Genomic DNA, 18048 nt, shown 5'->3' with positions numbered 1-18048 from the left:
GTTAACCCCATGACTTTCTCTCCACTGCCTTTGAGTCCCATGGAAGTTTTGTCTAATGAGTGCCAAAAGGAAATTTCCCTCTTCACCATATTATTCAACAATAACTGCCTTAATCCAGCCTCTGTTAAAGAACAACCTCACAGATCCTGAGGAGCCCCAACGTTGCACTGCTCTGATTCACCCTAAGAAAAATCTAGTACTCAATGAATATTTGTCATCCCCCATCTGTTTGGAGGGTAGCTTGGTAAATACAAAAATAAAAATAAATTTAAAAATCACTCTTTCTGTTAGAATAAGCTTAGACAAAGGTAAAACAAGTGTTACTCTAATCAAGTACACAGTCAATTAGCTACTAGATATGGAGAACAGATCTAAAGAAAACAAGGGATAATGCACCACATTATGTGCAGGTTGATTTTCAGGGTGTTCTCTGCAACCAAGAACCAAAAAAACAGGTTTGCAGCCTGAAGAGCTATAGCCTGCTCCCTGAGACAAGTCCCAGCCCTTTGGCATTGCTCCTGGAACTGAGATTTCTTTCCTGAGGCAAAGTCCCTTCTTATGGGTCCCTCCATCTATTCTATTTGTTTTAATGCAACCCATGAGATTTCCTGAAACCCACAGCCCTCATAATTAATTTAATTAAGATATCAGCTTGAGAGCTTCTTGCTAGTGCTATCCTGCTATTGCTAGTTGGATGACACCAACTTCTGAAACACCGCCTCCAGGTGGGTACCCAGCTCTATCACCTAATTTACAGCTAGGCAATTCATTCATACAATATACAGGAGCCCTTTCCTGACAACTGTTAGTAAAAAAGAATGAAATTGCCTTGAGTTTTTGGGAGTCTAAATGTATGAACTATCTGTGGTGATTTCAGAAAGACGTGATATCAGAAATAGTTGTTACAAAAATACTCAATAATAAAAATACGCTGTAATATTGCTTCAAATTTAGACAGAACAGGATAGGGCTAATGTTGCTATCGAAGACTGCTACTTCAGGAAGTTTTGCTGCCCAGCCATAGAAGAGTTTGTAGATGTCAGTGGGTACCTGTACAACAACTGTACTTCTGGGACCTTCTGGGTTGTATACAAACCTAGCTGAAAAATGATTTGGATATGTTGGCTGAAGGCACAAAAATAAGTTAGTTTTGCTTTTGACAAATGATTCTGCAGAGCTTCCCAACTCGGAAAAAGGTAGCGATACTATATTTCCCTTTGCACAAAGCTGTATATTGATACCTGATCGCAGGCCTCAATTTCAGGCTTACCTTCATCTCTATAATCTATGGAGAAAAAATGGCTGGGGTTAAGAATAAAAATTTGGCCCACATATTATTCATAGTAGTCCAGAAAGCAAGGAGATTAAAATCTATATTCTAGTTCAAAAGCTAAGTTCAAAAAGACCTATTCCTCATTTGTAAACATGTTACTGCCCATTATCTAGAAGACATAAATCACCTGGATCTGTGTCCTTGATTTTGTGTTGTACTGAGACTCCCTGTACCTGGAGAGATCTCTACTGAGAACCTCAAGCACAGGTTTTCTCACAGTCCTGCTTGGCATAGCACAGTAAAAATGTCATTTCTATTTTGAATATTTGCGTACCCACTCTTTCACTTTTTTATTTTTTTCTCTTTTCTTTTTCTTTTTCTTTTTCTTTTTCTTTTTCTTTTTCTTTTTCTTTTTCTTTTTCTTTTTCTTTTTCTTTTTCTTTTTCTTTTTCTTTTTCTTTTTCTTTTTCTTTTTCTTTTTCTTTCTCTTTCTCTTTCTCTTTCTCTTTCTCTTTCTCTTTCTCTTTCTCTTTCTCTTTTTCTTTTTCTTTTCTTTTTCTTTTTTTTCTGATGACACTTTGGGGCAAGTGCTCTTTTAGTCCAAAGCAGGAGAAAATGCTGCATGAAAGGGTCAGGCAAGCTTACTGCTAATAGAAAGACAGACTTTGATAAAGATTTCTAATTCTCCTAATTTGTGTGGATTGCACAGTTGCATGTCAAAATAAATAGTTAATGAATTAAATACATAGCCTATCTGCTCTCCTTTTTCCAACCCTGGTCTCCTTCTCAGTCCTTCACCTCTCAGGTCACAAAAGCAATGAGGAAGAACAAGATAATGATCTGTGCTCTCTCCCTGCAGACTCCAACACACAACACAAGCAGAGACAGATGTTGTTTCAGGTCAAGCAGGCCTTTCTGAAGCTGAACATAGTACAGGAACTGAGTCAGAGGACTGGACACAGACCTGCCAGGAGGAAACAAGGAAGGAGACACTTTGCTGGACAATGCACAGCACAAAAAGTCACATTGACCATGTAGGCAAAAGCTGAGACAGTAGCCACATGTACTGGTGAGTTTGGGAGGTGGTGAACAAGAACTTTGGGAGCAAGAATATCTGCAGAGCTGCCCCTCCTGTCTGCCACCACCTGTGGAAGGAACGGCAGCCACCTTCTCCTAGAGGCTAGAGATCCTTCACCTGTAGGATGACCTTTGGGGCCCAAATCCAAGGGGTATCAGGAGTTACCCAATCTACTCCCAATACTTCAAGTTATAACATCAGTAAAAACATTCTGGTTTAGACAGTTGGCTAGGGAATAGTACCTGCACAAAGCAGCCCAACAGTGTTCCTCTACCTGAAATCTGTTCCTCTGATCATACAGACCCTTATATTTTGGTAAAGTAATCAAAAGAGGAACCAGTTTTGTCATCAAACAGGAATTTTAATTGCTAAACATGCAGTACAACATCTGTTTTGTCTCACATGGAGAACTTCTGAAATACAATACCACCTGGCTTGCACTGGAGTATGCAGGTAAGAATAAAGACAAATTCACTGTTTGTGTGGAAAAAAAAATGCATATTGGGTGTAAATGGGAGGGATGTAGACAATATTTACTCACTTGTCAAAACCTAAAAACAGTGGGACCAACATACCTGGGCATTCCCCATTGCTGCAGATCCAGATGCCACGTCGACAAATGCTAGGAAACATAATTTTAAGTTATGCAAGAATATGCATGTTCATATAGTGCAATTCATATCTTCTGTTGCAAGCTTTTCCCAAATAATTGAAATATTATATCCCTATATATATATTTATATTCATATTATATTTTATATTTATTTATATATTATATTTTATATTTATATTTTATATTAATACATATATTAATGTCCCTGTTTTAGGGAAATTAGACCAGCCCCCAGCATCCTTTCAATCTGCCATAATCTTGTTTCTTAATATATCTATCCTCCTGATCTATTCTACCATTATTTGACAGCAACTGATGACAATATGAGCTGGAACGGTTGCAAAATTAAAGAACTTGTTTTTTCCCCAAAACATTTAATACTTTACAACTATATTCCACTGATGTGGAATGAGTTTTAAATGCAATTCTCAAGATATGTCTATTACTATGATGGAATCTTAGAGGGGAAAAAAAAATTAACCTGTGGAAATAATACCTACAACCCCCAGCTCAAGGAAGGAAACTTCAAAGGTAAATGAGGTTGCTCAGGACCTTGCCCATTTGATTTTAGAAATATCCAGAACGGTTCTTCTGGGCAGCTGTCTCAGTGCTACACTATCTCAAGGGAATATTTTTTTCTAATGTCTAAATGGAATTTCTGTTGTCTCAACTCGTGTCCATCACTTTTTGCTCCTTTGCTGTTTGCCTCTGAGAAGATTTTGTCCCTGTCTTCTTTACAACCCCCCTTTAGGTAGTGAAAGTTTCCACCATTAGCCTTTAAACAAATCTAGATCCCTTTGCTTCTCCTCATGCTTCTCCTCCCCAATCATTTCCAGAGTCCTCCACTAGACTATCTCCAGTTCATCAACCTCCCTCTTGCAGTGGACATTATACCAGTACTGACCAGCACTGGCCACACTACTCCAGGCATGACCTCTTCAGTTTGACCCAAAAGGCAATAAGCCCTGTCCTTTGCCAGCTGGCTAGACTTCTGCTCATGCAGACCTTTATCATTGTAACTGTACAGTGCTGACTTAAGTTCCTCTTGCTCAGTTTCCCTTTCTCTGCAAAGAGTTTTTTCTGGTTTAATGTCTTTGGGTGGTGGATTTAGTGCCATCCCCAGAGGTGCTACCAGTAACCAGTAACAGGCACTGATAGTCATCGAGATTGCTGTCGTTCTTGGATCTGTGATGTCAAGCTGGTCAATTCTAGAATCTCAAACTGAAATAATTTTTCAAGAGATGCTAGACTTTTTTTATTTCTTTAATTATTCCATCCCTTTAAAACCTCTTGTGGAGAGTCAATTTACTCAGGATGGTGAATGCTGAGCTGATGGAACAACATTCATAGAATCATGGAATCATTTAGGTTGGAAAAGACCTCTAAGATCATCAAATCCAAACAATTCTCCACAGCATTATCAAATCTGAATAACAGGAAACATTTTCTAACAATACAGTCAGCATTAACCTCTCAAAAACACTATGGTTGAACAATGTGGCCAAGCTCAAAGCTGCAAACAGTTCCAGAAAAAAGACAAAATGCTAATGTCATGATTATGGTTCATATTCTGTGATACATGGTGCCAGTAATGAAAAACTTCTGGTTAATAGTGATGACACATACACCATTTTTCTTCTGCATATGGTGGCTCTAACTTAGTCCCTCTTTTTTGGTCTAATTGGAAACATCTGTGCTCGGTGTTGTCTGAACTCCTTACACAAATATATTCACACTTACACATACCAGATCAAGCATACATTACTCATTCCCCTTCCTTTCTTTAGGCAGCTAGCCTTCCCCTTCAGAATGGTATTCGTGAGTGAAAGAAAAATTGTGAACCATGCAGCTGGGAAGATCCATTAGCTTTGTGAGAAGTTTCAAGGACGTGCCTGAGCTAACTCTTCTTGGAAAGAAACCGTGTTTAGAGGTCAAATACATGTAGGAAGTCGAAACAAAGACACCACTGCTGACACCAACCAGACATGGGAACCTGCCAGTCTGTCTTATCCACAGGAAACAGGTAGTTCTCTACTGTTTGAAGGAGTATGACCCTCACATTGTTCTATCAAGCCAAATAACCCTTTAAAAGCAAAGCTGATTTTGTATTTGTGAACAGCTCACTTCTTGGAAGGGGACGGTGTTTCCAATAAGAGACCAGGTCCTTTGCCAATGAAAATAAGTATTTTTAAGAAGAGACAGAGAGAGATATCTAGATAGATCATCTAAAACAGTCACCAAAAATTTGTGCAGTACCCTAGAGCAACAGCAACCATGCCAAAGCAACGCTGAATTTACCATGAGTTGCAATCCCGGGAGATGGTGAACCCAGGAGGATAATGTCTTCCAGAGTGGATGCAGGAGCAGTCAGAGCTTTCAATGCAATGTTCACCATCAAGGAGCTTTCCCTCTGGATAGATCAGGTGACAACAGCACATGCACATACGACACACACAGACAGAAACATAAATGTGATTAGATTTTCTGGTTCTTCATATACTTTGGCAAGACCTCATATGCATTATTATCCATAGTTGCACAGAGAGCAATTGCAAAGAATGTGGCTTGCCAAAAAGCCTCATGGGGGCTGGTGTCTACTTTTCTTCCAGTGCTGCCTCTCCTTCAGATGTGCTGAATGGTACATTTCTGGTGCTCCCAGAGAAGCTCTTTGCTTAGGCAGTCCCTGAGTCAGTATATATATATAGGACTCCTGTATATTGGAACATACAGGAGTCAAATCTGGGGAGCATAATCAAGCTTGATCTGAGCTAATCTAGAAACCTGTGCAAAAAATACATGCACTGTATGTACTTAGAAATAGTGCAAAGCATAAACCCTAGAGCTAACAAGAACTGACTGAAGTAAAGAGTGCCCAGACAGGTTTTGCATTTGTTATATGAGGACAAAAGAGGAGAAAAACAAAGTAGGGAATGAAGGAGCAAAGTTGAACAAGAATCCAGCAGACAGGGACTAAGAAATAGAAGAAACCTATGCAGGCAGTGCGCTTTCAGCTGTCTTGGACAGCGAATACTGGGAAAGCAGTGTGCCACAAATCAGGGTCAGAGAGAAAGCAGCATTATGATGTGGAGATCTGGTTTCTCGTTTCAACTTCTGCAGAAGCAAAGTGAGAAGGCTAATTTCCTAACTTGGATCCAGTTTCTGAGGTTTCCATATCACACAACTATAATTACCTATTCTATATATAGTCTATCTTACAAAGATAATTGGAGGCACATATCAGTTATAAAGACTTGTCTGAGATTGCATCATATGCTAGCAGTAGAAGAAAGGACAAGTTTCTTGTTTCTTTCTCTCAGATCCACATGTTGATAGGTAGTTGATATTCCTCTGTTCAAAAAAGAGCTGCTATAACAAAACATTTTGACTGCTAAAAACTCCTTTTCCTTCTGTCCTGGTTCCAGTTAGGACAGAGTTAATTTTCCTCATAGTAGCTGGTAGGGTGCTATGTTTTGGATTAGGATGAGAAGAGCGCTGATAACATGCTGATGTTTTAATTGTTGCAGAGCAGTGCTTACACCAGGCCAAGGACTTTTCAGCTTCTCGCTCTGTCCTGCCAGCGAGCAGGCTGGGGGTGCAGCAGGAGCTGGGAGGGGACAGACCCAGGACAGCTGACCCAAACTGGCCAAAGGGGTATTCCATACCATCTGACGTCATGCTAAACAATATATAGGGGTGGCTGTCCGGGGTGGGGCGCCGGCTGCTTGGGGATAGGCTGGGCATCGGTCAGCGGGTGGTGAGCAATTGCATTGTGCATCACTTGTTTCTTACACATTATTATTATTAATACTATTGTCATTATCACTATTATTATTATTGTTATTATTATATTCCTGTCTTAATAAACTGTCTTTATCTCAGCTCACAGGCTTCACTTTCCCGTTTCTCTCCCGCATCCCAGAGAGGGAGGGGGGAGGGTGAGCGAACGGCTGTGTGGTGTTTAGCTGCCAGCCGGGTTAAACCACAGCACCTTCTCTTTGAGGGAATCCTTCCAAACACCTGTAGAGATTCTGGCCCTTTTCCCTAGCAGCAGCATTCACTACTGACAGTGACACACAGGTAAGTCCCTTTTCTCCCATTCTTGCTATAGCGTTGCCTGGAAGGATATTTACTGTAGAGAAAATCCTTCCATTGAGAGATACTTAAACAAGATCTGAGCATTTAAGGCTCTCCAGAGAGCAAAAGAAAACAGACTGTTCGTGTTTTTTCCTGGCAATAGTAATTCTATTTACTGCTATTAAAATAATTGTGTGCTGCATTTAAGGAAGAATAAAATAAAGTGAAAAAGACACATACATTGAACAGATCATTTGTACTCTTGGAGAACTGGAAAGAAGCTAAGAGAAGGTATAATAATCATCCTAAATCCCAATTTTCTCTATTCATCTATGAGATCCTCCTCACTTTCTATTAAACTCAAACAAAATTTCTTTCTTCTAGACTGTGCACCAAATAACAGTAAAAATATTGAACTGCTGATTCTTATTTCTTATCATTCAGTTTCTTCTAGTCATCTACAGGTTCCTCATGTAATACCTATTCTGTTGAGCTCCTGTCTCTGTGCCTCTCCGTTTCTGTCCCTTTACACCTTTCCTGTGCTGAACTGACCAGAGCAGAGACCAAAGAAAGAATAGCCAGGGACCTTATGCAGCTGGTGGATTCAACACCTTCAGCTTTTCCCAACAGCCCCAGGACTGTACAAATCTAATAGCTACTTGCTACACAACAAAATAAGCTCCTGTGCCTAATTCTATCACCTGCCAGCTTCCCCATACACATACTCAAGTTCTTCCATGGAATGACAGCTTTAAACTTCCAATGCACAAGAGACCAGCAGCTAAATGGGCAACTGCCAAGCTTTGAATGACTGGAAATGTTTTAGAATGCATTAATGACTCCTAAAACAAGGTTTATATCATCATCACTGCCTTGTTTTGGAAATCAGACTACATGCTCAGTAAACCTCAGTTACATTTAGTGTCTCAGTGCAGAGGGACAGTAAATACCTCTGTACATTCACATAAAGTCCAGATTTGAAGTGTGAAATGTAAATTCCTATTCAAAATAATAATAAAAGCTAGAAAAGGGAGCATAGGGATCTTTGCAGACAGAAATCAAACACTCCTCCTGCAGTCATGTTAAGTACAATAAGCAGAGGAGGAAGACCATGAAAAAAAAAAAAAAAAGTTTTTGTTGGGCTGCTACCTTTAAGCCAATCAGATCTCCTCTGATCAGGATCCTCTGAAAGGATTCCATAACAAGCAAAATCATTCATCTAAAATCCTGAAGATCTTTGGAAATATAGCACAAGTTCTGCATGTTTTGTTTTTCTATAAGAAATGCCTTCAGTATATTCTCTATTCTTTCTTCCTCTAGCTTCTAGAGGAAGACAGCTTCTAGCCAAAAGCAGTTGAGAAGGAATCTAGACATGTCAGTGGTAGGTAGTCCCTCAGCAAGAAAGAAAGGCAATCCTAGAATACTAGATGGTGCTGATGTTCACAGAAACATTTACTTTTTAGTTGGCTCTAAAAAGTGGCCTTTTCATAGAGTGAGCATACAGGCAGTATAGAAAACGGTTTATTCTAGGGCATGGTCCCAGAAAAGAGGAGTGTTTCTGATTTTGGGAAAAATTAAGAGAAGACACTGCTTTCCTTCTTCTTATAAAATAGGTAACACCACTGCCAAATGTTTCTCTGTAAACAGCTCTGTAAATAAATTACCAGGGCAGCTGCAGCCATCAACACATTGTCCGTGACACACTTCATTGATATTCAGGCTCTGGCAGGTTTTGGCACAAGGAGATACACATTCCTTATACTCCATGCCAACTGGACATCTTGGCCCTGAAACAATTACAAGAAATTAGAAATGCAAATTCCTCAATAACTCTTAAATAAATAAATTCCCTTAATTATCACAGGCTGGGTCACAGAGACACCAAAAAGGTCATATCCCCTCTAATCAATGATTTCTTTTTCAGAAGCAAAAACATTTAAGGAACGTTAGATTTTCAGCTTGATTTTTCAGTTGGGTTGCCTAGTAAATACTTAGGGGTTACAGCCAATTTATTATCTAACAAATTGAGTCTAAATAACTAGAACCAAGTGCGTTAAGAACAGTCAAACATGGTGAAAAATTTTGCAATAATATCTGGGTAGTTTGGATAAACAAGCATGTTCTGTACTTTTAAGTTACACAGTTACTACATTCATTTGGGAAACTACACTGATGTTTCATGTTCCCAGAGAGAACAGGGAGACAGTTAAGACTCTGAAATCACACCCTTCTTCCAGAGAACTGCTAGCACAGGCTAACACCCATGCTGCAGTATCTTTACTGCTGTCATTATCTAGGAGAGGCTGTTATGCAAGCACAAACTATAGCCATTCCTTCATTTTGATGCATAGGCACATCCCACAAGACTGCATGGGCATGCAGTGGGCAGAAAAGATTAGAGCCTGCCCTTTCTCAGCAAATCCTCTAATGAAGGACGCTGGAGGGTAACAAAGGAGTAGTTTTGCCCTTTGTGGCTCACTACTGCCCAGAACTACAGTCCTTGTAATACAGCAACATCTCATGCCTCCAATACAATTACTGTCATCATTTACTGAGACAGCATGATAGTGAAGGGTGATGTGCAGATGAAGGATGATAGATAATTAAGATCCTGTTGTGGTAGCATACATGGGTAGTACCTCTCTTTCCTGGCTTGGAAAAAGCATGGTTTGTGAAGTCGAGGGTTAAAAATGAGTTCTGGGAATAGAGATGCATTCTCTCATGGATTTAGCCAGACTTACAGGAAGTCCTGGCTAAAATGGGTCCTCTGGTTTGCACCTTGAGCAAAGAAACAAGTTAGATCCTTTTATATCCCAACATAAAGGTAACAAATTACTTCAAGAAAGAGTCTTCTTTGGTGTATAATCCCTTGAATAAGTGGTTGGCAATATCTTGCTATGCTAACTGTAATCTGAAGATAGTGTTTTCTTCAGTGGTGGCTATTAACAGAGTAACTTTACCAGAGAAGAAAGTTGGCTTGTAAGTGCTGTCAGTACAAATATGTCATGTTAGCCCAGGAAATCAATTTATAAACATTCTGAGAGAACTGTCCTTCCTGTGTAATAAAGAAAGCATGAGAAAAATCATTGAGAACATGATATTAAAGGATTTTTATTAATATTCATTTGTGTATTTATGTATTTAACTGGGGTTCTCCAGTGGAGGCATGCAGGTATACGAACTCCTGCACATTGGGTGCAAATGTGACCTTTACTCTACAGAGGCATCCCAGACAATCTACATCCTTCTCTGTTTGCAAAATCTTTGCGGAGATGCAATCAAGACCTCTGACCTCGGCAAAATTAGGTTAATAAAGACAACATTTCAAGATGCAATCAGGATCTCTGACTTAGAAAAAAAAAATGGCTAAACTAGGAAACGTCCCAATTCCAATGTAATTGTTTCAAGCAAATAAAAGATTAAATAATTCTCTTTACCCAGGAGCATTAAGGAGAGCCTTTCATGAAGATGCTGTCTTACAAGTATAGGCTGGATAAAATCACACATCTGAACCAAGTGTGAAATAATTCCTGAACGTCATAGTTGGTAGCTTTGTGTGATCACATAAATGTGTAGCAGCTCAGAATCTTCTTCATGGGGATTGTCTTACTTAGGGACATGGTTTAGTGGGTAATATTGGTGGTAGGGGGGATGGTTGAGCCAAATGATCTTGGAGGTCTTTTCCTACCTTAACGATTCTATGATTCTATGATTCATATGTGGTTCAAACAATCCTCACTTACAGACAACAACTTCTAGCAAAGAGGTAAATGACAGGGAGCTGAAAGTGGGAATGAGGAAAGGCACTTCAGATAAATGGTAGTGATGGGAACATTAAAATTTAACTTGCCTGCTCGAATCAACCTGAAACAACATCCTAAAAAATCAACAGTTGCTCTTACCTGCAGCACATAAATCTGCAGGACAGGCATGATCTCATTTGGGGTAAGTAGCTCAGGAATAATTCTATCAACTTACTGCACAAGCTCTCTTCAGGCCACCCATCCAAAATCACTCCTTCATGAGCACAGTTTCTTGCATAATCAAGGAACACTGAGCAGTGACAGTTTGTGCTATGGGTACAGGCACAGATGTCTTCTTCACAGAGATGGATGTATGGCTCTGGATCCACTAGATGGTGGCACCGGGAAAAGGTCAGAGATGTTCTTAGCAGCTGGCAGATTTCCATGACACCCTGCATGACCAGTGCAAGGAGGAATAGGGGACAAAATATTTTAGTTACTATAAACTTAGGAAGAAGAAGCTTTTCCAAACACACTGTCACCATTGTTAAATAACATCATGGTTATTAGTCACACATAAACATTGCAGTCAATAGCTACAAGTGGGCTACATCCATTTATTCACTACATCCATAATACATACATAAACAAAGGTACATTAATATGCTGATTAACATAAAACAGTGTCATATAAGAGAGGCTTCACACAGAAACATGTCGGTCAATCAGTTATCAAATGCAGGAAAGCAAAGAACTGCTTGCTGTCCAGTGAAGAACCAGGTGGTGTCTGGAGGACCAGAAACACATGCACATCAAGAGAGAGGAACTTACAATTAAGGTACTTCAGAAGAAAAATGACCAGACAGACCATCTTTCAGATAATGAGGGAACAGAGCAAGTTTCATGCTGAAAGACCAAATCTGACTGGGATCCAAGGAATCAAATTTGTTTTCTACTTCTGACTTCATATTCCTGTCACTCCTGCTGGCTTGTCCAATGCATGATAGGTCAATTTAACTCAGATAAATGGCAGAAAAATAACCCAGGGAAAAAAAGCAAAATTTTCACTTTTCTAGTAAGTTAAACCATCATGGTGACAGCTAGTGCAAGGACGGGACTGCACAGTGAGATGGGGAGGAAGGTACCAAAACTTACCTTTTCAGATGGCAACAAGCTATGTATGAATTAACTGTAAATGGAACACAACCTAATGAGAGTTCACTTTATTTTGTGAAGGAGATTCCCAAGTAGATTTTCTCTTATGTTTACATTATGTCACTGTTCAATAAGTCTGAGGTCCTCAATGCAACTTTCTGAAAGGATGACAATGTGCTTAGATAAGTGGGAAAACAATGTCTGATACAACCCTAACATAAACAGTTGAAGTGGAACTTTATTCTACTTATTCATCAATGTTTTATATAAGCATTTGTAACCATGCTGTATATTTCAGGCCTATCATTACACGGAGGCATGACAGGACAGGTTCTTAAGCTGGTTCCTTCAAAATAAGGACAAGTACCTGAGATGACAGCACACAGAAGTTATAGATTCATAGCTGTGCTAAAAAAAAAAAAAAAAAAAGTTTGGTTGTCTTGTTTCCAATTTTGGGTGAGGTGAGGTGGAAGGTGAAAAATGGGGAGCAAAAACACCCACAGTCTTTTGCAGATGTCTAGATGCCTTCTCTAAATGGCAGGTGGTATACCTGCATAGTAGAGGTACTAAGGTTTCTACTGCTGAGTAGGAAAGACTTTACTTGCTGGAGGGTGTTTTGTCCGGATGATCAACTTAGTACATGCCTGAACTGAGGCAGAACTTCTGACTTATGAAAAAAAACCAAACAGAAATGTCTGATCTATTGAAAATTGAAAATATATTCAGAGTTTAGCAAAGAGCTCTGTGAATAATTGCATATATAAGGAGGTCTTGAGCCTTCTGAGAAAGGTCTCTGGGAATGTAAAAGCAATGCTAACTGAGCATGATTGTCTTCCAGAAAAATAGATCCAGCCTGAAATATTTCTGATGCCCAAACAGAAGACACCATGCTGAGAGAGATGGAACGACGACTAGAAAGGGGGGAACAGGAAGTGCATAAATAGTGTTGGTACTACTCTTAGACTACACGAAGTATGAGAAAACTGACAAAGTGCCACAGGCCTGGAAGTAATAAAAATACAAACAGCGAAAAGAGCTATTAAAGCAGAGTTTCAAGATGAAACTGATGTAATCAGAAGTGAGCTGAGAGTTGCTCAGAGGATGAGCAGTGCAGCAGATCCCGGACCAAAGCCCTGATCCAGATACTATCAAATGCAATAGAAAAATGACTTATGCAATAAGCCCACTCACAGGCTGTGTTAATAAGGTAATAGCCTTGTTAAAAAGGTAATACACTTCAACTGTTATGCTGCAGCAGAACTCAGACTGTATAGTCTGCAAAACACATGGTGACAACAAAGCTAGTCAAAACAACCTTTTTGGATCATGTTCACTACATATCAATAAATGAGACTAAAAACAACAACAAAAACTTTTAAAACCATTTTTCCCCATGGTGTTCTTTAGTATTGTTCAATAACAACATACCTAATGACTGACCTTTAACTGCTTGTCAAGAAAACAAGTCATATGCCAGAAATCACCATACAGTTCATTTTCTCTGTTTAAAGGCTTTCTTGCCATTCAAATTGCTTCAAATTTTCAACCGACTTTATACAAGAAATTGTAGATCTAATTTTCCAGTATTTTAGACATATCTCAGCTATGTATTATGACAAACTAATGGACATAAGATGAAATACAGGAAAATCCCACTATATAAAATATAAAAAATATTTTCATTATGATGATGGTCAAACACTGCAACAGGTGCTCATAGGGGCTGTGAAACCTTCAACCTTGGAGATAATCAAAATGTGACTGGACAAAGATCTGAGCAACCTGACCTAAGGCAGCTCTGTTTCAAGCAGGGGTTTGGAGTAGATGGCCTCCAGAGGTCCCTTCAAGTTAATTCTACAAATTATTTTTATTTTCTCTCCTTTCTTTAAAACTGAATGGTCAAGTTGAACTAACAGAGTTCTTTAGTCAGGGGACAGTACACCTTTGTGGAGAGACCAGAGCCATCTCACCCATGGCTATAGTGTTCCTGCTTACGGAATAATAGTCCTGGAAGCTGCTTCACACAGAAAAGGAACTGCCCCAAACCAACAGACTAGGGAGTAAAGCCTCAGCCTGAAACAGTGCTTAGAATGCAGAGGGCTGTAAGATTAAAACCACCGGAACTGACTGCAGTATTTGAAATACAGGTGAAGGTCTCGACTTTACTTCATTTACTTCTGCATGAGTTCTGTTGTAAGTGTTTCTTTAAATGCCTTGGCAGTGTCCTTGCACTGGCAAGTCCTACTGACCACAAGCCTACTGACTTTCTTTATTCCCCAGTCCCACCACACAGAGTTGTAGGTGGCATTTTATACATTCTTCCAATTTCTGTGGCATTGTATTATGCTGCTGCATGAATTGCATTTGTCTATTCTTTAGTGATTGCCATTAAAGAAAGAAAAACTAAAAAGTAACAGAAGAAAGCAGAGATACCCTATCGTTCTGTTGAATTTTAATCTTATAGTACATGGATATACAGAAGTGTTTCTTTATATCATCCAAGAAAGATATATTTTAGTGCCATAGCTGGGTATAATCTTTCAGCCTGTCTTTCTTTCAGACTTTCTTTCACCTATCAAAGGAGAATAATTTAGCCTCCCATCTTTCCAAGTAAAGAGCATCCAAATCCAGTATGTTTAGTACATCAAATGGTAGTTATATCTTTGAACAAACATTAACAACAGACAGAAGACACTTAAATTCTGGTTCAGCTAATATAGAGTCACAGAGTTGTTTGGGTTGGAAGGAACCTTAAGAAATATCTATTTCCAACACACACACACACACACACACCATGGGCGGAGATGCCACTCACTAGATCATGTTGTTCAAAGCCCCATCCAACCTGGCCTTGAACACTTCCAGGGATGGAGCATCCACAGCTTCTCTGGGCAACCTGTGCCAGTGCCTCACCATCCTCCGAGTAAAGAATTTCTTGCTAATGTCTAACCTAAACCTACCCTATTTTAGTTTAAAGACATTACCCTTGTCCTATCATTAAACTCCATGCTAAAGAATCCCACCCATCTTTCTTGTAGGCCCTTTTAAAGTACTGTAAGGCTGCTAGAAGGTGTCCCCAGAGCCTTCTCTTCTCCAGGATGAACAACCCCAACTCTCTCAGCCTGTCTTCATGGGATATGTAGATTTCAGGAGCAGACAAATGAGATTCTGGACAAAGTGGGCTTCATTTTCACTCCTGAAATATATTACAGTAATTTATGTCCACGTATTTGCTGACCTGCTTGTGAGTTCTATCATTATCATGATCAAAAAGTCTCAAACCTCTCTCCCTTGCTTTCAGCTTTGAGGATAAATGTTGTTTCTTTATTGTACATGGAAGTACTCCATGGAATATGAGTGTATTTTGTACCGATTACAGCAAGAGTAGCAAAAGTATAAATTAGTCGAATTCTAATTTCACCTTTGAACTACAGTCACTTTCACAACTAACATGCTATAGCTATAGTATTCTAACAAAAATAAGTAAACAAATAAATAAAGGAAGAATACAGTGAACTGTGGCCTTCATACATCATTTCCATTAGGGATGAAATCTGGAAAATTAAGGCAACATCTAAGAATGCATAAAAGAATACTAATTCTTTAAAACATATTTATGTTTTAAACACTGACTCATTACAGCAGTTACACACTTTTCACTCAGTTTAATACTTCAAGATCCTTGTTGCCTATGCTGTTGGACATTTGAGAGGCTATTAGATTGCAGTACTTCATGGAATAGATGGCCTAAATCATCACAGCTATGTGGTGAAAAAAATGGATCAGACAAAACTGAGAAGCTCATTCATGGTAGGGAGGCTGTAGCTCCCTCCCTCCAACACTGCCCATTTTGGCATGTTTTCTGGATCACAAGACAAGGTAGATAGCAGGCATCTCCACCATGTAGATGGCAAACTGCATCCAGCCCTAGGAGGGGAATACATATATCTGGAAAGAAACCATATCTACAGGCAGAGCAGTAGTCAAACATGTAAGTGTGTATGTGCTTTGGAGGTGGAGAACAGGGAGGGGCCCAGAGCAGCAGTGGGGTAAAAATGTGAGCTGGTTCCAGACCCTCAGCTGATACACAGCAGCATTAATCAAAATAAGAGCACTTTCTTAATAAAGAACATTAAATTGCCCATGTTTTCTATATTTTAAAGATGTGTTGTGCGGAATTCAAGTCCAAAGAAGCTCCAAGGAAAGAAGAGACAAGTAGGCATCAGGAGATTGCCCTGTTGCTGTCTCTCCAGTGGATTGGAACAAAATAAAACAGGAAGGACAAACCTTGTAAAGGAGAGGAAGCATACCCAGTTAAAGAGCTGGGACCACCAGCAGCTCTAGCTGGCTTACACACAGAAAAGAACATCCAGTATCTCCACCCGTCACCCAGCTGAGAGCTGCTTCTCATGTGGCACAAGGTTCTCCTGGTCACCATGAGCACCCACCCGTGGGACCAGGCGGCACAGAGATCTAACACATCTGCTCCTTGACAAAGTTCCACCTGGTCAGCCACCAACTCTGTGCAGCTTTCAAGTCGACTCAGAAAATGAAACTGAATTAGACACAGCATAAAGCTCACCATCTCCAAACTCTTCTAAGCTTGATTATAAACCATTGCAAAAGTTTGAGCTCCGGATAGGAGCAATGTGGCTTTCCAGTTTCACTGTATTTCTCAAGGGAAGCAGAAGCCACCTCCCTAAGGATGCTGGTTTAGTGGCTGCTGTGCGTGGGAAGAGAGGGCAAATAAAAGTCCAGATCTGCAGTGAGTGGGGGGCCGGGAGAGAAGGAACAGGCTAAAACAAAGCTATTGTTTCCCTCACCTAGCAGCTGACTGCCTGGCCCGGAGGGAGGCTGGGAGACGGGGGGAGATTTGCATTCCGAAAGCTAAAGCAAGCAAACAAAGCAAGCTATTAGAAAGCTCGACATTCTTCAGCAGCACTCGTTTGGCTGGACTGCTATTAATAGCTCTGTGTTTATTCTTGTACAGTGAATAAATTAAGCCAATGTTAAACGCTGTGAGCTCATGAACTCACACAAGACAGGAGATAATTTCATCCAGCTAATTTTTTTGTGGGAAAGCAAACTTTGTCCAAAAAAGCATCAATATTTAACGTGGTCTGTACAAAACTCACATTAACTGCAGTCTGGTCTCCAGGCAGCGTTTCATCCTGCATTTCATCCCACATGCCACTCCGTGGCCTCCCTTACAGTGTTGACATTTTCTAGAAGTTAAACTTGTCTAAATAGATAAAATTCCAGCAGCCACAACCAGTCACAAGAACCAACTCGGCTCTGGAGCTGTGAACAGCTTTAAAACTCAGTTCTGTTCATCTGAAGACATCTCAGCCAGGTTGAAACCCGTCACTGAAGTCATGCCCTTTGGGTATCAAACAGGCATAGCTAAAGAGGTGCCAGGCATCACAGCCATTACTCACCTCAGGTGTTTAATCAGTCCAGAACCTGACAGAAACTCTGCACATATAGGCACAGCTCCAGCAAGAAGCATGCACTGAAGATCTCCACCCTGCAATCATTGCTATAGTTCCTCAGCCAGTTTTGCAGACCGCAAAGCTATTGTGCTTAGGGGTATGAGCATGCTTTGCTGAATTTCGGAATATGTCTACTATAAATATCCCCTCTCAAAAGCTTAGTGGAAGTAGTCAGAAGTTTACAAGTTTATCCCAGCCTTCGTTAGCTTATTCCAAGTAATAGAAAACCAACATTAGAAGTAAATGTAGAGCAAATATGTCCCAAGAAGCACTACTACTCCTGAGAAATTATTTGAGCCTCGTTTAAAAAGTATCAGTCTATGGGACTTGTATAGCAAGATAGTAAAAGCTAAATTTTGATCTCAGTTACTCTGGTATAACTCTAATCATAACACCCACAGAGTCATTCTGATTTACACAGAGTACTTGAGATCAGATCCAAACCCTCAACGAATGAAAGCTCAATTTACCACAACTGTCATAACCTGTAATATCACATGCAGTCAGTGCATACTCAAAGTCATTTTCCTCCCTGAGCTGGTGGCCATATCTGTGTGTCTGCCCTGTGTCTAATGTAAACAAGGAACATGTTTATACTTGTAAAATAAGAAAAGAAACAG

The 18048-nt window shown here is 39.9% G+C and overlaps 1 protein-coding gene across 2 annotated transcripts in view; it reads right to left on the bottom strand.

Annotated features, from left to right (window-relative positions):
• Positions 1-18048, bottom strand: part of VWF (von Willebrand factor) — a 148000-nt gene that overhangs the window by 113077 nt on the left and 16875 nt on the right. For both annotated transcript variants that reach the window (XM_048046749.2, XM_013195995.3), the window contains exons 7-10: positions 11017-11233; positions 8703-8825; positions 5263-5374; positions 2927-2973 (exon numbers count right to left, since the gene is read on the bottom strand). In XM_048046749.2, the coding sequence (XP_047902706.1) occupies positions 2927-2973; positions 5263-5374; positions 8703-8825; positions 11017-11233 (499 nt within the window). The remainder of the gene's footprint in view (positions 1-2926; positions 2974-5262; positions 5375-8702; positions 8826-11016; positions 11234-18048) is intronic.

This window comes from Anser cygnoides, chromosome 1, assembly GCF_040182565.1.
Source record: "Anser cygnoides isolate HZ-2024a breed goose chromosome 1, Taihu_goose_T2T_genome, whole genome shotgun sequence".
NCBI classification, from domain to species: domain Eukaryota; kingdom Metazoa; phylum Chordata; class Aves; order Anseriformes; family Anatidae; genus Anser; species Anser cygnoides.
The sequence above is the reverse complement of the archived record's forward strand: the minus strand, read 5'-3'. Positions and strand labels throughout refer to the sequence as shown.